Source organism: Marmota marmota, unplaced genomic scaffold, assembly GCF_001458135.2.
Source record: "Marmota marmota marmota unplaced genomic scaffold, marMar, whole genome shotgun sequence".
NCBI lineage: Eukaryota > Metazoa > Chordata > Mammalia > Rodentia > Sciuridae > Marmota > Marmota marmota.
The window spans coordinates 33493886-33517482 of NW_026000249.1; the positions used below are offsets into that span (position 1 = coordinate 33493886).

At 38.6% G+C, this 23597-nt stretch overlaps 1 protein-coding gene and 1 pseudogene across 3 annotated transcripts in view; both read left to right on the top strand.

Annotated features, from left to right (window-relative positions):
- The first annotated feature begins 5321 nt into the window (after nt 1-5321).
- On the top strand, nt 5322-13006 carry LOC125614097 (annotated as a pseudogene).
- A 4168-nt stretch (nt 13007-17174) lies between these two features.
- Nucleotides 17175-23597, top strand: part of Krbox4 (KRAB box domain containing 4) — a 28345-nt gene continuing 21922 nt past the window's right edge. For 2 of the 3 annotated variants that reach the window (XM_048796473.1, XM_015488160.2), the window contains exons 1-5: nt 17175-17279; nt 18001-18110; nt 19916-19960; nt 22679-22805; nt 23123-23218. In XM_048796473.1, coding sequence (XP_048652430.1) covers nt 19946-19960; nt 22679-22805; nt 23123-23218 — 238 coding nt within the window. In that variant the 5' untranslated portion in view covers nt 17175-17279; nt 18001-18110; nt 19916-19945. Of the gene's footprint in view, nt 17280-18000; nt 18111-19915; nt 19961-22678; nt 22806-23122; nt 23234-23597 lie in introns of all 3 variants that reach the window. The other variant, XM_048796472.1, reaches the window with a different exon arrangement.

Genomic DNA, 23597 nt, shown 5'->3' on the forward strand with positions numbered 1-23597 from the left:
TTGAATTGTTTTAATATATTTTAAAAATGTATTTTCATAGTTGTTGCTTTAGAGATTATACTGTCTCTAAATTTACTTGTCACTATTTCATATTAATACTAACTTATCTGGTAAAATATAAAAAAATTGCACTAATATGTATTTATTCCCCCCTCATGGTAATATTTTCACATATATTACAAATTTATATGCTATTAGCATAAAAGAGCTATAAAATTTTCATTTTATGCAATCATGTATTTTAAATCTGTTAAGAACATATTTTTAAATGTTCTGATACAGCCAGGTAGGATGGCATATACTGTAACCCCAGCTACTCAGGACACTGAGGATCACAAGTTTGAGGCTAGCCTAGAAAACTTAGCAAGACTCTGCTTCAAAATAAAAATAAAATGGATTGAGACATAGCTTGGTGGTAAAGTACTTGCCAAGTATTTGGGAAGACCTGGGTTCAATCCCTAGCACTGCCAAAAACGTGTTTATTTTGCATATTTACCTTTTCTGAAGCTTTTTGTTTCTTTGAGTGAATCAGAGTTACCATCTAGTGTCATTTCCTTTTAGTATGAGGAACTTTAATAATTCCTAGAAGAATATATTTGTCTACAAAGAATGAGATTACTTTGTTTTTACAAACTACTGGCAACCCAATCCCAAGGCAAGTACAAGGCTAAAACAGGAGAAGTACCAATATTACATTTGTATTCCCATTTACTCTAGGCACTTTCATGTCCTCATGTAGTATCATTACATATTCTGGAAAATGTAACTCTGAACTTGCCAACAAGTCTTTGGATTATTAGCCCATCATCCAATGTGAGACTGGATTGGACATTCTTTTTTTTTTAACAAAGTATTTTTTGAAAGAAAAATTTGCGCTAAAGAATACTTTGTGTGGGCTGGGGTTGTAGCTCAGTGGCAGAGCTCTTGCCTAGCACATGTGAGGCACTGGGTTCAATCCTCAGCATCACATAAAAATAAATAAATAAAATAAAGACATTGTGTCCATCTACAACTAAAAAAATATTTTTTTTTATAAAAGAATACTTTGTGGGCTGGGTTGTAGCTCAGTGGTAGAGCACTTGTCTAGCATATGTGAGGCACCTCAACACCACATAAAAATAAATAAATAAAATAAAGATATTGTGTCCATCTACTAAACAATATTAAAAAAAATACTTTCCTACAGACCTTACCACTACTACCTGAAGCTACGAGATAGCTTAGCTTGATAACTTAGAATAATGGATGTGGCTTTTCACATGGGGAGATTGACATCTGCTGAGCTGTAGAAGCACAAACTACTCAATCCTGTCTCTGGGATACAACTTGAGATAGTTCTGATAAAACCTGACATGTATCTCAGGGTTTTAGGATGTAGGTAAGGAGAAAGACTGATGACTACTCTTACCTGGATGAACCTGTAGAGAGGACACTGGTATAGTAACCTCACATGGCAGGGTGAGGAAAGAAAGCAGCATTCTAGACAGAACACATCCAAAGTTTGGTGGGGTGAGTGTGTGTGGGTTTTCCCAGGGGCCAGGGAAATGCCACAGAAGTCAGCCTGCTGGAAAGATTGTGAAGGATCTTTACCCAAGTGGATAGCCTTTCAGGTGGAAGATTGGAGCTGGGGGTAACTCCTATAGTAGAATCTGAAGTGATAAGTAATTAAACTAAGGAGTGTTTGTAACATGCAGTGTTGTTGAGCTCTTAGGACCATGAGAATTCTTCTATATTTCCTCTAGTACTCTTTTGGTTTTTTAAATTATTTTTTTATTTTTTAACTTTTTAAATTTTTTTCTAATTAGTTATACATGACAGCAGAATGCATTTCATGTAATTGGACACAAATGTAGCACAACTTTTCATTTCTCTGGTTGTACACAATGTAGAACTGCACCATTTGTACAATCACACATGTACCTAGGGTAATGATGTCAGTCTCATTCCACCATCTTTCCTGCCCCCATGTCCCTTCTCCACTCCTCTTCCCTTTGGATTGCCCTCTCCCCCCATTATGGATCAGCATCCGCTCATTAGAGAGAACATTAGGCCTTTGGTTTTGGGGGATTGGTTTACTTCACTTAGCATGATATTCTCCAACTCCATCCATTTACCTGCAAATACCATAATTTTATTCTCTTATTCCTAGTCCTTTTCAGGTTTTATTTTGATGCTGAGTAATATTCCATTGTGTATATATACCACAGTTTCTTTATCCATTCATCTGTTGAAGGGCATCTAGTTTGTTTCCACAATTTAGCTATTGTGAAATGTTCTTGGATAGGAAGAATTAATATTGTCAAAATGGCCATACTACCAAAAGTGTTATACAGATTTAATGCAATTCCAATTAAAATCCCAACAATATTCATTATAGAAATAGAAAAGGCAGTCATGAAATTCATCTGGAAAACTAAGAGACCCAGAATAGCCAAGGCAATTCTCAGCAAGAAGAGTGAAGCAGGAGGCATCACACTACCACACCCTAAATATACTACAGAGCTATACCCTCTTGTATTGCTGCTCAACCTGCATAGGATTCACAAAGGTCTTGCAGTTATTAATGGTTTGGTTGCATGCTGGGGTTCCTGGGGATGCTTATCACCTCCTTTTGTTCAAACTGCAGTCTGTTATTTTTTAATTTTCATTTCCTGTTCTCTTTTTTTCCTTTTGTTTCTGTTTTTAAGATATTCTTTAGGGAAATGAAAGACTATGCTGCCATCATTACCTCGCCCCAACCTGTCAGTCCAATTTTGTTAAGAGTTGGCTTATAGAATGCCTCACATTCTGTATAATTTGATTGTTTCTTCATAATGTCATCTAACTTTTCATTTATATACTGTATTTTCTGTAGACTTTAAATTAAGTCAAGGGGTTTGATTAGTTTTAGGTTAAGCATTTTTTGGGGGTTTGGGGGGGGGACCAGGGTTTGAACTCAGGGGCACTTAACCACTGAGCCATATTCCTAGTCCTTTTCAGGTTTTATTTTGAGACAGAGTTTCACTGAGTTGCTTAGGGCTTCACTAAGTTGCTGAGGCTGGCTTTGAACTTGTGATCTTCCTGCCTCAGCCTCCTAAGCCATTGGGATTACAGGATTGCGCTACTAGCCTGGCTGAGGTTAAGGATTTTTAACAAGAATACTTGGGGCTAGAGATGTAACTCAGTGGATAGCACTTGCCTGGCATGTAAAAGGCTCTGGATTCAACCTCTAGCAACACACACACACACACACACACACACACCCTTAATAATGGCCAAGAATGCTTCAAAGGTAATAATCTACTTTAATGATGTTAAATTTTCTAATTAGCAAGTAATCTGTGGAATGACATTTTGGTTCTATGTTAGTGTTCTATTCAAAAACAACTTTTCATTGAATGCTTTTAACATCACCTAAGGTCCCTGCCTGAATCAATTATTATACTGAGTCTTGCAAAAATAGTGATTTACTAATTATGTCATTCTTTCTATGCTTATTAGGTGGCATTCTTCTATAAATAATTGCTACAGCAAATACTGTGGTTCTTAGCTCAGATCTCCTACTCAGGATCAACACACCATCACCAGGCTTCTAGAAAAATCAGATACTGGTCTTACAGCTATGCCCTTCATTGGGACTTGCCCTCAGCTACATGGAACTGCCTCTTCAAGGTTGCCTATCCCTCCCACCTCTCAGAGAACAAAAGTCAATGAGTATCCGATGTAGGAAGCCAAGGATACAATCTTCTGTCCTCAATTTGAGACTACTGTGAAGGGCCATCTCAGCTCCAGAACTCCCTGTAGGAGTATCTCAGGCCAGAGTTGTAGCTGTGCCATGGGCAAGCTTCTCCCTCTGTACAATCCTGTCTTCCTCACACTCGTATAGATGTCTTTTTCATAGATCTTTCCCCAAATAAACCCTCTCTCTGTATGCAACTCTCCATCTTAGGGTCTGTTAACTTGGAACCCATTCTAAAACAATAAGACAAAGAACTTGCTCCTTTTTCCCTTTCAATTTTTCCTCCTTTCTGTTCTTGTGGTTTTTGAAGTATCATTTTGAATTAATGAACTTTTATTTATCTGACATGTTACAATAAATTGCAGACATTATTGTTTGGCATCCAGATGATCTCAAATGTGGCCAGTGAAGGCCTTTAATGATGCCTCCTACATCCTTTAGACAGACCTCATTAGTCTTTAAGTGCTTCCTTGCTTTTTAGCACCATAATATAGGCCATGATCATCATGTATTCTTCCACTCCCTAGACTCAGAATCAGACATTTCCCTAAAAACCTCTGGTTCCATTTTAGTGGGAATGGTGGTTAGAGATCAAGATTGAGGCACTAAGTGTAAACTATTCTAATTTCATTTTTTAAATGTCTTTTTGCTGGTATACAGAAATACAGTATACATCTGTACAGGTCACATTAGAATTAGGGTCAAGTTCTGATGAATCTCAATCTATATAAGGAATATTTTCAGCTGCAAATAATAGGAAGCTAACTCACAAAGGCCTAAGGAAACAAGATGTTTAGTTAACTCACCTAATAAGGAGATCCAGATTGTTACTATTTAGCCACTTAGTTTACTGTTTGTCCTCATGTTTCTTGACTTGTTACAAGAAAACTGGCCTGCTAACATGTATTGTCTACTTGCTGGGCAAGAATAAGGAAGGATAAAGGAGATAGTGGTTAAAAGGGAAATAATGGAGAATGATATTGGCCTAATTATATTGTTATACCATGTGCATGTACACATATGTAACAATGTCACTCTTATGTCTAATTGTAATGAAACAATAAAAATATGGAAAAATAAGATAAAAAAGAAATAAGAAAATGAATATTTTCTATGTGTATATGACATTGCCAGCAGTAGCATGTACTTTTCTTGATTGACATTTTATTAGTAACTGCTGCTTCCATCACCTTTTTGTAAACCTGAAAGTGGCTAAAACCAGTATCTTCTAAAGTATTATATATGCATCCCCTTTTGTATAATTTGTAAATTGTTTTTCAAAAAGTTGTTCCTGAGGCTGGGGTTGTAGCTCAGTGGTACAGTACTCATCTCCCATGTGGAAGGCACTGGGTTGGATCCTCAGCACCGCATAAAAATAAAATAACGGCAGTGTGTCTATCTACAACTAAAAAAAATATTTTTTTAAAAAAGTTGCTCCTGTTTTTTAAAAGTTGATGTCCAAAAGAAAGGAGCTTTTAACTGTTTTCAATATGTTAAATATATCTGATATGACATTTTAAAGGAAAATATCATTTAAGCATGTTAAAATATAAGAACATGTTAAAATTTAAATCTGTGATTTCAAAAGTTATTGAGGGCAGCTGCTGCCATGCTCCATCATTCTCTAAGCCAGCACTGCCTCTAGCTTGCAGAGCTCCAGCCAAAGCAGAAGAGGGGTGAGTAAGGATGTCTTTCTACCATGGCTTGTACAAAGCAAACTGCCTGCAAAGCAGACTGGTGGTAAAGCACCCAGGAAACAATTGGCTACAAAAGCCACTTGCAAGAGTGCACCCTCTACTGAAGGGGTGAGGAAAACTCATCATTATGGCCCTGGTAGTGTGGCACTCTGTGAAATTAGATGTTATCAGAAGTCCACTGAACTTCTGATATGCAAACTACCCTTCCAGCATCTGGTGCAAGAAATTGCTCAGGACTTCAAAAACACATCTGCACTTCCAGAGTGCAGCTATTGGTGCTTTGCAGGAGGCAAGTGAGGCCTATCTGGTTGGTCTTTTGAAGGCTATCCATGTCAAAGGTGTAACAATTATGCCAAAGACATCCAACTAGCACACCACATATGTGGAGAACATGCTTAAGAATTCACAATGATGGAGGCTGGGGATGTGGCTCAAGCAGTAGCGCGCTCACCTGGCATGCGTGCGGCCTGGATTCAATCCTCAGCACCACATACAAACAAAGATGTTGTGTCCGCCGAAAAAACTAAAAAATAAATATTAAAATTCTAAAAAAAAAAGAATTCACAATGATGGAAAACATTTCATTCTCAAAAAACATTTTTTTCTCTTCTTCCTGTTATCAGTAGTTCTGAATATTAGATATTTTTTCCATGGGGTCAAAAGGTACCTAAATATATGATTGCAAATGGAAAAATAGGGGACAGAAATCAGGTATTGGCCATTTTTCCATTTTCATTAGTGTGTGGGTTTTTAATATAAATGTGGGGATGTAAAGCATTAATGCAAGTCAGAACATTTCAGTGAAGAAGTTTCAACAGTTCAACTTTATAACATTTATAAATAAAACTTAAATTTTCCTGGACAATGCCAGCATTTGGATTTTTTTAAACAAGTAAATTTCTTATTGATGGCAACTAAATGGTGTTTGTAGCATTTTTATCATACAGTAGATTCCATCCATTCGCTATACTTTTCTGGGTCGTCCTACATGCAAGTACATGTTTTTAATGTTCTCTGTCTTCTGTGCTGTTCCTGTAAATTTGCTATTAAAATACATTAAACTATAAAAAATGTTATTGAAGATGTCAAGGAATAGGAACTGCTATGCTGTTAATCTATACAGTTGTGTAAAACTATACAGCTTTATTAAAAGCAGTCAGGAGAAAATTTGTTTGGAGATTGAACCCAAGACCAGGAAACATGGGGTCTGCAGGTGATGTAGGAGACTAAGAATTAGTTCCCCACCACAGAAGTGGAACCCAGAGCAGATCCCTGGGGTAAAGTCTTCCAGCATGGACCAGCAAGTACTGGGCCCTGGAGGTGTGCTGATTTAAAATCTCTAGACCAATTGGCATTCAGAGAAGAGCCTGGAGCCCACATAAACCTAAACACTGCCTCCAGGAATTCCAAGTACGGGATTACCTCTCACTCCAGCAATCCAGAGGGTGGAGCATCACTCTCCAGAAGACCCCACCTAAAACTGCTGACAAGAGAAGCTGAGAATATTTTGAATTCCAATGGAAATAATTCTTTAACTTTTCATCAACATTTTTTTTCTTTTCATTTTTTTTTTACTCTTTTTCTCTGTTTAATTGTGACATTGAAGGTCATGGAAATTTGTACATTTTCATATTTTTTCTCAATTCTAGCATTTTTAAGCCAGCTTTTTTTCATAGATTACTTTTTTGTGAACTAAGATGTTTGATTAGTGTATATTTGTTTTGTTTTTTATTTTTATTTTTAATTTTTACTTCATATATTTTTTCCTACCTGTTTCCCTTGATTCTCTTTTCTTCCACTAACAGCAAATCTCTATTTTTCTCACTTTCTCTCTTCCTTTAATCTTTTACTTCTGTCCTCTCTCCTCCTCCTCATAATCATCATATCCTATATCATTTCTGTTCTCTCCCTGTCCACCATTTGAAATTGTAAACACTTTTGTGAATTTTCTGTTTTTATTATAGGCAACAACTGATCTTATCATTTCTGTTTATTGTGATAATTAACATTGTAGACATCATAGTAGGAACTATTTGGTTTAATGCTATATATTGCTTGCTTTGGTTATTGTTATTATTTGTCTCCCCCTAAACAATGAGGTACTGGAAACTTTCAGGGACACTTTAAGTCCACAGGGTAGAAACTCTACTGCCTCAGATCCATACTGTTAGATGGGTAGACACACAAACAATATGAAAAAGCAAGGGAAAAATTACCCCAAGCAAACTAATATACTCCAGTAACAGAATTAATCAATACCAAGGTAGAAGAAATGTCAGAGAAGGAGTTTAGAATGTTCATAGTTAAACTGATCTGCAAAGTAAAGGATGGTATAAGTAATGAAATCAGAGATAAAATACAGGAAATGAAAGATTATTTTAATAAAGAGGCAGAGATAATGAAAAAAAACAAGCAGAAATCCTCAAAATGAAGTAAATAATAAACTAAATTAAGAATTCAATAGAAAGCATCACCAACAGACTAGACCACTTGGAAGACAGAACTATAGGCAATGAATACAAAATATAGAATTCTGAAAATAGACTTGACCATGGAGAGAAGATGTTAAGAAAATGCTAAGAGCCATAGCCAAGTAGTAATGATGCATGACATTTTTGGTTGAAAGGTGATGCCAGCAAGCCATTGAGATGATATGATTATGTTAAGATATGCATTCAAATGGATATTAGACCCCTGCTGTCCACCTTGGCCTGCTAAGGGACTCCTGGAGAGTTCCCATTGGTTGGGGAAGTGCGGTAGGAGGGAATTCCGGAGGAGGGATTTCCTGTTGGTGTGGGTCCAGGAGAACGCCACGTGTGTGGGTCGGCAGATTTCCCGGGAGCAGACAGGGCATTGGCGGGAGTTTCAAAATAAAGTTTGTTCCTGTTTGAGTGGCTCGTGATTTTGTGCCCAGCCAGACTGAGGCAAGAAAACATGAACAGAACTTCCAAGAATTATGGGATAACATGAAAAGACCAAATTTAAGATTTATTGGGATAGATGAAGGTGCAGACATACAAACCAAAGGAATGCACAATATTTTCAGTGAAATAATATCAGAAAATTTCCCAAATCTAAAGAATGAAGTGGAAAATCAAATACAAGAGGTTTATAGGACACCAAATGTACAAAATTACAAGAGGCCCACACAAAGGCACATTATAATGAAAATGCCTAGCATACAGAATAAGGATAGAATTTTAAAGCCTGTGAGAGAAAAGTATCAGATTACATATAGGGGGAAACCAGTTTAGATCTCAGCTGATTTCTCAACCCAGATACTCAAAGCTAGGAGGTCCTAGGACAACATATACAACTTCTTAAAGAAAATGGATGCCAACTAAGAATCCTATATCCAGCAAAATTAAGCTTCAGATAAAGACAAAATAAAAACATTCCATGATGAACAAAGTTAAAAATAATTTGTAACTAGAAAGCCTGCATTACAGAATATTCTCAATAAAATACTCCATGAAGATGAAATTTTTAAAAAGTAAAGACCAGTGAAGGGAGGAACTACACTAAAGGAATTGTCAATCAAAGGAGAAATTAATTCAAATTAAAAACTAGAAATTAGCCAAAATGACCAGGAATACAAATCATATCTCAATAGTAACTTTGAATATTAATGGCCTAAATCCATCCATCAAAAGACATAGACTGGCAAACATTCTGTCTCCAAGAAATTTATCTCATAGACAAAGACATCCACAGCCTGAAGTGAAAGGATGGGGAAAAACATATCACTCATAAAGATTGCATAAACAAGCAGGGGTTTCTATCCTCATATCAGATAAAGAGGACTTCAAGCCAAAGCTAATCAGAATGGACAAAGAAGGACATTTTGTACTGCTTAAGGGAATTAGACATCTATAAGTTGTAATAATAATAAATATGCCCCAAACAATGAAGCATCTACATACATCAAACAAACCCTTCTCAATTTCAAGAATCAAATAGACCACACACAATAACACTGGGTGACTTTAACATACCTCTCTCACCACTGAGTAGATCCTCCAAATAAAAACTAAACAAAGAAGCTATAGAACTAAATAATACAATCAATAATGTACACTTAACAGACATATATAGAATATTTCATCCATCAACAAGTGAATACACTTTTTTCTCTGCAGCACATGGATCCTTCTGTAAAGGAACTCTTAGCAAATACAAAAAAACAATACTCTGTATTCTATCAGTCCATAATGGAATGAAATTAGAAATAATGATAAAACAAAAAGTAGAAGCTACTGGAAACTAAGTAATACACTATTGAATGACAAATGAATAGCAGAAGAAATCAGGGATGAAATAAAAAATATTTACTGGTAAATGAGAATAGTGATAAAACATATCAAAATCTTTGGAACACTATGAAGGCAATGCTAAGAGGAAAGTTCATTGCATTGGGATCATTCATTAAAAGAATAGAAAGTCAATGAATAAATGACCTAACATTACATCTCAAAGCCCTAGAAAAAGAAGAACAAATCACCACCAAAAGCTGTAGAAAACAGGAAATAATTAAAATCAGAGTGGAAATCAATGAGATCGAAACAAAAGAAACAATTCAAAAAATTGATCAAAAAAGTTGGTTCTTTGAAAAAATAAATAAAATTGATAAACCCTTAACCATGCTAATGATGAGAGAGAGAAAACTCAAATTACTAAAATTTATAATAAAAAAGGAAATATCACAATGGTCACAGAAACACTACTACTGAAATATAGAAGATAATTAGAAGCTATTTTGAAAATTTATACTCCAATAAAATAAAAAAATCTTGAAGACATCAACTACCCAAACTGAATCAGGAGGACATACACAATTCAAACAATGAAATAGAAGATGCCATCACAAACCTATCAACCAAGAAAAGCTCAGAAACAGATTCTTAGCCAAGTTTTACAAGACATTCAAACAAGAATTAACACCAATATTCCTCAAATTATTCCATGAAAACGAAAAGGAGGGAACCCTTCCAAATTCATTCTATGAAGCTAAACCAGATAAAGATACATCAAGGAAAGAAAACTTCAGACCAATATCCCTGATAAACATAGATGTAAAAATTCTCAATGGAATTTTGGCAACTAGCATACAAAAACATATTAAAAAGATAATGCTGGCTTGGGAGGCTGAGGCAGGAGGATTGCAAGTTCAAAGCCAGCCTCAGGGGGCAAGGTTGTAGCTCAGGGGTAGAGTGCTTGCCTAGCACCTGTAAGGTGCTGGGTTCAAACCTTAGCAACACATAAAAATAAATAAATAAAAATAAAGGTTTGTGTCCAACTACAACTAAAAAGTATATTAAAAAAAAAAAGCCAGCCTCAGGAAAAGTGAGGTATTAAGCAACTTAGTGAGACCCTGTCTCTAAATAAAATACAAAATAGGGCTGGGGATGTGGCTCAGTGGTTGAGTGCCCCTGAGTTCAATCCCGAGAAGGAGGAGGAGGAGGAGGAGGAGGAGGAGGAGGAGGAGGAGGAGGAGGAGGAGGAAGAGGAGGAGGAGGAGGAGACAGAGATGAGAAGAAACCATGTGAAAACATAAGCAGAGACTGGAATTATATACTATGAACCAAGGAGTGCCTGGAGCCACCAGAAGCCGGAAGAAAAGGAAGGAAACTTTGGAGGGAATATGACACTGCTAACACCTTGATTTTGGACTTCTGCCCTCCAGAACTGGGAGAATCAATTCTACTTTTTTTTTATTAGTTACACATGACAGAACAACGATCTTGACATTTCATACATTTGAATTAAATGGGGTATCATTTCTAATTTTTCTGATTGTACAGGTTGCAGAATCACATTGGTCATACAGTCACGTATATACATACAGCAAATTCTACTTTTTAAGCTACTAATTTTGTAGCAATTTGTTATGGCAGCCCTAGGACACTAATACAGATTTTTGTACCAGGAAATAGGGTACTCATGTAACATATATCTAAAAATGCAAAAGCTGTGGAAATGGGTGATAGAGGCTGGAAGAACTTTGAGAAGCATAATAGAAAGATCACAGACTTATTTGAAGTGACTGTGGAATATGGACTATGATTCTGGTAAGGGCTTAGAAGTAAATAAGAAGTATTAGTAGTAATTCGTAGTATTATTAGTAGTAATCTTTTATCATCATGGAGAATTACATATATTGTCATAAATAGAATATTGGTAGACATAGGAATATTAAAGGCACTTCTACTAAGAATGCAAAAGGAAATGAGGGACATGTTATTGAAAATGGAGGAAAGGGGATCCTTGTTAAATAGTGGCAGAAAATTTGGCTGAGTTGTATTCTACTGTTGTATGGTAAGCAGAACTTCTAAGTGATGAACTTAGATATTGATCAAGGAGATTTCCAAGCAAAGTGTTAAAGGTGTAGCCTAGTCTCTCCTTGTTGCTTAAAATAAAATGCAAGAGGAAAAAGACAAATTGAGAAAGTAATTGTTAAACAAAAATGAAGGAGCATTTGATGATTTGGAAATTCTTTTTAATATTCAGTTTGTAAATGATGCTAAAATTAAGAAATTCACTGTTCAGAGAACATGCTCTGCAGAGAAGGAAAAGGGTATAGCTAGATAAGCTTTTGCTGAAGAGATTCAGTGTGCAACACATGAATCTACTCAACTATTTCAGCAAAAGCCAGGAATCAAAGGGCAGAATCCAGCACCTGTAGTGACCCACCAGTAAAAGTTTTGTTTCCCATCCCTGTGACCTTATACTTTACTGGCATAGAGTTCTTAATTTCAAAGGGAGGAAAGCTTCCACCAGGAATACACAACAATGATTGCATTATACTGGAAGCTACAACTACCACCCAGCTGGTTTGGCTCCTCATGCTTCTAAATCAACAGGCAAAGAAGGAAGTTGCAATACTGGCTGGGATGACTGTCTTGATTACCAAGGAAAAATTGGACTGCTACAAGACAATGGAGGTAAGGAAGATTGTGTCTCCACTGCGACACCAGGGTATTTGCTGTCTGAAATATGAGTCTGTGAGTGCAAGATTCCTTAGGGCATCTCAGTACTACTACACCCTGTGATCAAAGTCAATAGAAAACTATAGCAACCCAATTCAGGCAGGATTGCTAATGAGTCAGACATTTAAGAGATGGTTTTGGATATCAACACCAGGCAAATAACTAAAACCAGCTGAGCTGTTTGCTGAGGGTAATGGGAACATGAAATGGTAATGAAAGAAGTTAGTTATAAGTAGGTACCTAATTATGACCACATGACCCATTTCAAGAATGAAGACTGTAATTGTTACAAGTATTTCTTCTCTCTTTTGATATGAATATGTGATATATATGTATATGTATGTGTATATATACATATATATGTGTGTATAATATTTTTGTCTTCTGATTTCTTATCATCTTATCATCTAACATAAGGCCAGGTATGGTGGTACACATCTGTAATCCTAGTGATTCTGGAGGCTGAGGCAAAAGGATTACAAATTCCAGGCCAGCCTGGGCAAGTTGGCTAGATCCTGTCTCAAAATTAAATAATAGAACTGGATATGCAGCTCAGTGGTAGATTGTCCCTGTGTTCATTACCCAGTACCAAAAAGATCATCTAGCATATTAACAAGAGTTAATTTTTACATCACAGTAACATCACCACTCCAGTGCTTTGAGGCTATTATTAAGTTATAGGATATCAAGAAAAGTGAGCATCATCCAGAGAAAAAGTTTGCATCTTCCTCCAGAGAAAAGATTGGTGTATTTTTTATTGTATGCAGGAGAGTTAGATCATGTTAGGTAGAAGTATGACTTTGTTCTTGTGCTTATTTGGAGATTAAGTATAGTTCAAGGAATTGTAATATGTTGCCAAGGTGCCAAGGAGTGAACTGTGATGGTTAGTTTTATATGTCAGCTTATCTGGGCTATAGTATCCATTTTTCAAACAAATACAAATCTAAGTATTGCAGAAATGTGATTAACATCTAAAATCAGATGATTTTAAGTAAAGATTATCCTCAGTAGTTTGAATGGAGTACAATTACAGTAGTCTCCCCTTATCCACAGGGGAAATGTTCTAAAATCTCCAAGTAGATGCCTTAAGCCTCAGAGAGTACCAAACCCTACACAAATGCATACAAATCGAATGCCTTTTCTATCTTAATCAAGGACTCATTATGCACTGTGGATATAACTCTTACAGTTTGAGGTGTGATAAGTACAACTAGCACAAATTGGATAGAAGATTCATTTTTACCATAAATCTTACCAAATTCAGCATACATTTTTTCTTTCTTTATTAATTCAAGAACTTTCACCTTTTCACTTAAAGGAAGTACTTTACAGTTTCTCTTTTGCCAGCATCACTACACTTGTGTTTTGGGGACATTACTAAGTAACATAAGGGTTACTTAAACATAAGCATTTGCAATACTACAACTGTTGATCTGATAACCAAGATAGCTACTAAGTGACTAACAGGCAGGTAGCATATACACTGTAGATATGCTGGATAAATGGAATGATTCACATCCTGGGCAGAATAGAGCCAGACAGTAGAAGATTTCAAGCATGCTACTCAGAACAGCATGTAATTTAAAACTTGTAAACTGTTTATTTCTGGAATTTTTCCAATTGATATTTTTGAATCACAGTTGACCACAGTTAACTGAAACTACAGAATGTGAAACCACAGATAAAGGGAGACTAATATATTGACAAATGATAGCTGCCGTGGATGTAGAAGACTGTAATGGTGGCTCAAGGGCAATAGGTTACCCTTCTCAATCCAGGTTCTTTAGCTTCATTTCTCTGGAAAGAGATTTCTCTAGGTCAGAATCAGTGACTCAAGAATTCCTTAAACAGGAACCCAACTCATGAAATGGGAGTCTTATTTCTTTATAGTTTGCTTATGTTTGCTGAATATTCACTGGGTAAATGGGGCCCTCAGGAGGGCAAACAGTTTCTCTCCATTGATGGGTATACTCTTGACAGTGCCATACAAAATAAACCCTGGACTCTTTTTCCAAGCTCAGCATGCTCCATGCCTGATGTTTCTATGACTGCAAACTCAGCCTCTGACCTCCATGGCATTTGGGAAGAATCTAGGAAGTTCTCCCAATTCATCTGAAGCATCTTAGGTCCTATCCCCAATGAATTAGTTTAGGGCTTCACCATGACACCCGGGGATTTGCTGTCTGAAATGTGAATCTGTGAGTGCAAATACATGCTCATCTACAAGGACAAATGTGTACAAGTGTATATCAGAAGAATGGGGAGCACAAATTAGGACTCAATATCTAAGGGGACTAGGGTCTGGAGAAAAAGACAATGACACAAACCAGTTTTGCTTGCCTCAGCAGCTGATGCCTCCATTTGCGGAGTGACACTGAAGATTTCTGCTGGCCTTGAACTCAATCTGGAAGAAGGAAGAAGGAGTCAAATATTTCAATTTTAACAGGATTCTCAAATATGTACCAAATATTATCTGTTGGCATTCCACAACATTCCCACTGCCATCTTCTTCTCTGGATTATAGGAGCTGAAAATCTTGAGACACTTCTCATACTCCCTTGTCAATGCAATCTCTCTGTACAAAATTTGGTAAAGGGAGGTAGAAGCCATACTTTTGCTCTAACAGGAAGAGCAAATAAGTGTTTTTCAGTAGATGTGAATTTCCATGGCATCCTGCTGAACTCCTTTCATGCTATCAGCAATAGTTTTCTGACCTCTGGGTGGCAGAAACAACTTCCTGACTTTCTGAACTGTGGTGATTCTGAAAGCTGGTGGTGATTCCTGATCTATGTTCCTCCATACGCTTTCTCACTTCCTGGACTGGTGATGAGCAGAGTGCCTCAGAAGTCTTGTTGAGGAAGGCAGAGTTCACAACAGCCTCTTTAGTGTGGTTTAGAACACTAAAATCTATTCCTCCTATTTAACAGCCTTTTTCTACTCCTATCCATACTCCCTTTATCCTCCCTGTTTAAGCTTAACTTTTGCATAAAAATGTTTGCAGCTGGATGTAAGTGGTGATCCAGGGCAACAATGGTGCCAGGCACAGACACAATTGTGCAGGGAGAGGGCAATTTCCCACAGTATAGAAAAGTCCCGCCAAAGTACCAGCATGTTTCATATTGCGGGGGAGAGGATAACAAAAACTAGCCCCATGTACCAGGTATCTGCCAAGAGCTATTCTTGGGGTTGGAGTTCTAGAGATGTTTAAAGGAACATCAGCAGGCTGTCTAGGTCAGGTGGTACTTGGCTGAGGCAGAAAAGAGGCCCAGTAAACACTGGATCCACGCCATCTCTTCCAATAGATTAGTAGATCCCAACAGCCCAAACAGTGTTTCTTCATGTGTTTAATTCCTGAATGCTATGCCCTATCCAAAGCGTTAACCCTTCTCTTTGTGTAAGCACCTGTTCCTGCAGAATCAGGATATGGGGACAATCTGGCTAGAGCCACAGACCAGATGCTTCTGCAGCTTGGGGTTTCTCCACTGTCCTCAGGACACTGTCATAATAACATAAGTATTTTCTGCCTAGTGGAAGTGATGTATGAAAAGACAGTTATTTGGACACCTCTCCTCTAGAAATAAATAGGTTGGTATCTCTAAACCTGGCCATCCTTGACATATGCACAGAAAATAGAGTGAGAAATAATTCATTGCTCACATGTCCTAGTGAAAACATGCTCTTTTCCTATGACTTCTACACATGGCTTAGACGGAACTAGTTCCCAGGAGATTTCTGTACTGAGTATTCAGAACTGGGCTCTAATTCATCCAAAACACCCGGAGAATGTGAGGGAAATTGCTGAGGGTAAAGAGAATGAGGAGGAAGATACATATGTAAATAGAAATTAAATATCTGATTGATTCCATGATCATCTTTGACACATCTATGAAAAGTGCCTGGCATGTGTTAGCTCCAGCACAAAAGGTGTACCTCAAGGTGTACCTGGGCTGGGACTCTTTTATTCCTGACCCAAGGAGGCATGTCAGTGACCAGTCAGTTATAACAAGCACAGAGTGCACACTTGGCTTCTTTCTCCCAGAAAGTGACAGGCAACAGAAGACTTTTCTCAAAGCCACTTTGTCACTGGCTAGCACCCCCCAGAGCACACAGTTCTCTGCTACTTACTTTACAATGTATTTTCCCCCAAAAAAGTAAACACCAGATTGTTCCAGGACATCTATGGGGCCAGGAACAGAAGCCCTTCATTTATGTTACAGGAGAATGATTCATCTAGATTTCTTCCCTCATTTCAGAAGGTTCCTGATCCTGCAGCACAACTTCAAAGCCCCTCTTCCCGGGCAACTTCCCGCCAGAGCGGGAAGTTGTGCTGGGGTTGCCAGGACTCAGCCTGATCCAGGGTCTGGCTCCGCACAGCCCCGCACGGTCTGTACGTGGCCTTGCCCTCCTGCTGCTATTGACTCCAGAAGCGTGACTTCTTCCTATTCAAAGGAGCTAAAGGAAGCCGAAAGTGTGGTTTCGGTGATAGAACAGCGCGGGACTACAAATAGAAAACGGGCTTTTGCCCCCGCGCGGGAGGGAACAGGGCCGCTGGGAAGTCCACGCGGGGTCCGCTCCCCTCTCCTCTCTCCAGGCCTTTCCTACAACTCGCTACGGAATACGGTCGCAAGCTCTAGTCGCTCCCTCCGGCCTCAGTGTGAACACTCAGTACCACGTTCCCTAGCAGGCGCCAAGCGCGACATTGGCAGTGTTGCCACGCCCTCGCCTCCCGCCCCCAAGCTATGGCGCATGCCCAGTTCGGCTAACTCGCGTTCCCAGGGGGTGATGGGAAGCGGAAGTACTCGGAGCGCCCGGGAGGGAGGCTCTAGTTCACAGAAGCTGTTGTCATCCGACACTGAGGTTTTGGGACTTGGCGGAGAAGTAAGGGGAGGGGTGATGGTGACGGGCTTGATGGGGAGGAATGGCGGGGCTGTGGGGTCGTGTGTTGGCGCACCTTTGGGGATTGAGTGACCCCGGCAGTGGGGTATGTTGGAGGCTAGGCTCTTGGGTCAGCGAGTCATGGATGGACTGATGGCACTGAGTCATTCAGTGACTACTACTGAGTCCTACTAAAGGCCAGGCTTCCAGACCGGTTCTCACACTAATCTGCACGGGAGCCCTATGCAGTGGTGCTACAATTAACTTTATTTTAGAGACAAAGCAGGACAGTGTGGCTCAGCACCTGTCTGAAGTCACGTGGGTGTTAATCTCTAGAGATCCTTTTTCTTTTCCGGGTAACACTTAGCCCTTTCCAATGTGTCCTGTCCTTTATTTATTATGTTTATCTTTTCCTTTCTCCCCTACTAAAATTAAAAAGCTCCAAAGGAGAATGGAAATCAGATTTTGTTCACTTATATGTCTCCAATACATAAAAGAGGCACGTAGAAGTTACTCAACTCATGCCTTAAATTAATAGAAGTGGCACAGCTGGCCATCAGTTGGTTCTAGAGTCTGGACTCCTAGTACAGCAGTGTTGAACTCAGTGGCAGTACTGGAGCTCATCATGAATGTTAAATCTTGAAACTAGAAAGAGTCACTATGCCTCCATGAAAAATAGCATAGGGGTCGCTAATGGAATCTCCTGTGGTCATTGTGTTTTCAGGGCAGAGTGTACAACTGAGACCACTGCTAACCAATTTAAGACTCCAGATTATCAGCACCCTGGCTTCCTCAGTCAGTCTAAGAAGCCCCAGCCTGAGACCTCTGGAGGAGGTGAGCTCTCTGGGTGGGAGGCAGAAATCTACTGCTGCAATGATGGCCCCAGCCATTTGCATTTGTCTCTGAGTTCCTTGATACTGCCTACTTGGGAACAAGAGAGTTCCTCTTGAGTGAGTTGGAGGAGAAGCCTCAGCCCAGAGTTGGAGACTCACAGAACAACAGTCCTAGAAGAGTTGGACCTACAGTGGCCTTTGACCTTCCATTCAGCTGAGAGAGCGAGACTGACTTAACTTCCATGTGCCATCAAATTCCATGTGCCAGTAGGTAGTTTGATCCTAACAGGGAGAAAGAGAGATGAATGTCATAGGTGGCTGGAGGCATGGATGGAACAGCTGCCCTGCTACAGTGGCTGCAATGGCAGGATGAGGCTGGGAACAGTTACACCTTTCTCCTCTCCCTAGCACATATAAGTTCACAGCATTATGCTCCCTTCTCTTGTCATTGAGCCTTCTGTATTTGAGTTGGTCCCTTAGCATTAGCATCACACACTCTGAAGTACATGCTGAATCTCCCTCCATCCTGACCAAAATGAAGAAATACATTTTAAATTTTTAGAGTTTGGAATTTCAGAGCAATCTCCAGGCATGCTGTCATCCAGTTCTGTTGCCTCTTTCTGATGTTTTCGAAATGGCCTGAGAAGGTGCCTTTAAGCTCCCCAGGGCTGATCCTGTTGTCCTGATGCTGCCATAGTGACTGTTGCAGTGTAGGATGGTTACTTTGCACTGGAGCTCCTTGCTGGAACTTTCTTTGGAAAACTTCCCAACAAGGAAGAGCATGGCAATCCAAATGCCAGTGGTGTGAAAGGAGAAAGTGACAGGGTAGGGATAGATGGTGAAGGGCCAGTGAAGAGTGGAGGGCCAGGAAGGCAAACATAGACACACAGTAGTTTTCAGCTTCCCAAAGAATTGACAGTGCTGGAATATGACCTGTCCTCAACTGTCCTTTTCCTCAGCCTTCTCAATCCCATTTAGTTTCCTTCCTCTAAACCACATCAAGGGATTCTTCTCATTCACCATCTGCCAAAGGTCTCTTCATCTGAGTGTGATTATAAATGATGTTTAATATTTTAAAATTTTTATATTTCTCAAATAAATAAAAAAAGAAAATTGAAATCATTCGAAGGTAATCAGTGCCATTTCAAAAACTGCTCTTTGGAACCATACATATATATTGCTTAACATAAATGAGATCACATTGTACTTGTTTTTTTGTAACCTGCTTTTAAAATTCTAAGCACAGTAATTTAAAAAGCCTATGTAATGGGGCTGGGGCTGCAGCTCAGTGGCAGAACACTTGCCTTGCATGTGTGAGGCACTGGTTCAATCCTCAGCACCACATATAAATAAACAAATTTTAAAAAGGCATGCTGTTCATCTACAACTACACTTTTTTTTAAAAAGCCTATGTAAATGTGTCTGTTTTTATATTTCTTATTTTTAATAGTATCCTTTGCTGGAAGTTTACTTGCTTCCAAAATTTGGAAATGACTACAGTGAATATCCTTGCAGATTTGTGCACATTTATTATTGTTTAGTTCTGATAAATTTCTTGCAATAAAATTGTGGAGATAGAGGAGGTATCTTTAAACGTAAGTCATACTTCTCTCCAGTAAGGAAAGCAAAAATCCCTGTGTAAAACCCACATGATCTTAGCGTAATCCCAAGGAAACAGACTGGGTCTACCAGGCCATGTTTCTAGATCATTCTCCCCAGGGTTCAAAGATGATTATTATTAGGCTGATACTGGTGGTGTTACGGCTGTCCCCACTGATATTGACCCTCCTAATTCTGCCCTTTTAGGCCTCCATCCTTTGTCCAGAGCAGAACAGGATGGCCATTTCCCAGGTAAGTCCCTGATTTCTCCCTACTTTGTCTTCTAGTAAAATTGAGCAGCTTTTTGTAATGTGTATAGTAAACTGAAAAAAAAAACCCACCTAATTATCCCCTCTGTCCCATTTTCTACTGAACCTATCTACCTCAGGGACAGAGAGATGAAGACAGACAGATAGATACAGGGGAAAGGGAAGACAAATTCTCTACTCCTTCCTTTGGCATCTGTACCTCATCTTTCCATATATTTATCAAATATACATTTCCTTAAATCTGTATTTACCTATATAGACTCATCTTGCTTTTTCCATTTCTTCACTTCTAGGTCACTTGTTCTTATTCTTTACATTTAAAATATAAAGGTAAATTTGCCCTTAATGTTTTAATGTACATACACAAAAATCATAGTCAAAACTATCAATTTCTCCTCTCCCAGTCCCACATTCTTCCTCAGAGATGCACACTATTAACATGTTAGTGATATCCTGGTGTAGATGCTTTTATGTCAATTTAATTAAGCAAAAATATATATGTGTATGTGTGTATAAATGCACACACGTTATATATGCATATGTAACTGTATGTGAATATCTGTATGTGTATATAAATGTACACATGTTATATATGCATATGTAACTATGTATGTGAATACCTATATGTTTACATTACTGCCATCATACTCTCCTATCCATCTTTTACCACCTTATTATTATTAATAGTAGTATTCCTTGTCAATATGTAAAGATTAATTCAATTCCAGTTTTGTAGAATGGATATTATCACTTAATTATTTGTCTATTGATAGATAATTAGGTTTTAAATTTTCTTTTAATATTAAGACAGTGCCTCATAAGCAATGTGCTACATTTCTATTTGTTCTGTAACATGTTTATTGAGGATATACCTGAAAGTTGGATTTTTGAGTCAAAGGTATTCACACTTTAAGTTTGCCCTAAGTCTTTACTAATTACTACTTTTCACAGAATGTTAAAAGACCAGATAATTTCTATGTTCAAGGTTTCCAGGCTAATGAAAGATCAAAGGGAATCAAATTTACTTTATGAGTGCATTTAACCTTAAATGTGATGAAGATATTACAAAAGAGAAAATTATAGACCAATTTCACTTAGGATATAGATGTCAAAATTCTAAAACCATATGCTGAGTTGAATGTGAATAAGTGTAATTGAGCATGTTTCAAAGTAATTTTTACTCATGGCAAAATTTCAAGCAAAAGCTTTGTTAAACAAAAGAAGAAAAATTAATTCTTTCTGTCACCCATCCCCAAGTCTTTCTCTCCTTCAGTTTTCATACATTCTATCTAGATACATGAATCAGTTTTTCGTTTCTTTTTCCTTTTTTTTTTTTTTAACTATGGATTGAGCACGGGGGCACTTTACCACTCAGTTACATCCCCAGACCTTTTAATATTTTTCTTTATTTTGAGCTAGGGTGTGGCTAAGTTGCTGAGGCTGACTCCAAACTTCCTGTCCTCTTGCCTCAGCCTCCCTAGAGTAGCCAGGATTGCAAGCATATGCCACCATGTCTATCTTCTTTCTCTTTCATATGTATAAGTGTTGTTATTTTTCCTTTTACTAGACTTAAGCTTCACAAGTTCAGGAGATTTATTTATTTTATTAATCTTGACATCCACAGGACCTAACACTTCGGTGTCTATTCAGTAAATATGCATTGAATGTATAAGATATTTTAACACTCTACTTCCCCTACAAAGTTTAACATAATTTAAGTATATATAATCCTGTGTATACAGTAGTCCCACTTTGCCTATGGCTTTGCTTTCTGTGGTTTCAGTTACATGCAGTTAACTTTGGTCTAAAAATATTAAATGGAAAATTCCAGAAATGAACAATTTATAAGTTTTAATTTGGATATCATTCTGCATAATGTGATGAAATCTTGTGCTCTCTTGTTTCATCCTTGTCAAGCTTCCATCGTCCCTTTATTCAGTCTATCCACATTGTGTATGCTAGCTACCCATCAGTCTCTTATTAGTCATCTCATTTATCCGATCCACTGACAGAGTATCACAGTACTTGTGTTCATATAACCCTTATGTAGTAACATTATATTAGATGCCTATGTCATTTTCCTCATTTCATCTCATCATATAGACACCATATCTCACATCATCATAAGAAGTATGGTACAGTGAGATATTCTGAAAGAGAAAACACATTCACATAACTTACAGTTTATTGTTATAATTGTTTTTGTTTTATTATTGTTGTTAATCTCTCACTATACCTAATTTATCATTAAGTATGTCTGTATTGGAAAAAAAACAGTATGTAAAGGGATTCAGTACTATCCATGATTTCAGGCATTCATTGGAGGTCTTGAAATATATCCCCTGCAGATAAGGGAGGACTACTATAATACTCTGCCATATTGCAACTAGTGAACAACATAAGAACAAATGTATAGAGAAAGACAAAATACTGTAGTGTCTTAAAAGGGGGTGCTGAAGACAGACCACATAGATTTTAATCTCTAGTTCCCAGCTATGATCTGGGATAGTTACTTTATGTTCTGTGCACCTTATATTCCTCATCTGTCAAGTTTCTCCTAGGATGGTGATGAGGATTAGAATCTTTAATACAGGTAAAGGTCTTAGAATGGGCACAGCGTATGCACTCAGTGTGCATGAGGTGTCATGTCCCAATTCCCCCAGCTGATCCCTTTGTGTTAAAGAGGAATGTGCTGTTACAGGAATCCCTGACCTTCAGGGACGTGTTTGTGGACTTCACCCTGGAAGAGTGGCAGCAACTGGACCCTGCTCAGAAAAACCTCTACAGGGATGTCATGCTTGAGAACTACAGCCACCTGGTGTCTCTGGGTGAGGGACTGCTGCACAGGGTGACATGGAATGCCCCCAGGAGTATCTCCCTCTCTAAGCTGCTGCAAACTCAGTGGCATTGAAACCCTCAGTGAGTTTGGGCAGGAGGCTCAGTGTCAACAATTCATAGTTCCATTAGGTCACTGGATAGGACATTTGTGCTCTCGCCTTCTAGGTGACTGTTCTGTACAGGGGCAAGTTGCTGCGTGCATGGGGTAGTCACTGGGGCTGCACCATCTTCAGCCTGAAGGGATGGACCTTGGGCTGGAATGCCCGCAGCATTAATGCCACAGTCTTATGTCATTTCCCCTGAACAGGGTATCTACTTGCCCAACCAGATGTGCTCTTCAGGTTGGGACAAGGAGAAGAGGCTTGGAGGGCAGATGGAAGGACTCCGATACAGAGCTGTCCAGGTGAGCAGAATCCAGGTGCATCAGGCCAGGATAAGGAACCCAGTTGTGTGTAGGAGCTGGGCCCCTGGGCTGCACTTAGGAGCTCTTCTCAGCCCCCAGACTTGTGACATGACTCTGGTCTGAAGAATGAGCTATGGTGATATCCAAACAAGGCCCCTACCTTGTTGGCCTTTTGTGGTCTCTTGTATTCTTCACCTGGCATTCACACAGAGGGTGGTCTTTCTGGTTCTGAGATCCCACCTGTCTTCCAGCCTCCTGGCTTGCTAGGGAGAAGTGCCAAGCCCATTCTCATCCCTTTCCCCCTCCTTTCTGGAAGCTTTTAAGACTTTATTCCCCCTTCTTGGACTTTTGTGTTTTTACTGGAATAATTGTAGGCAAA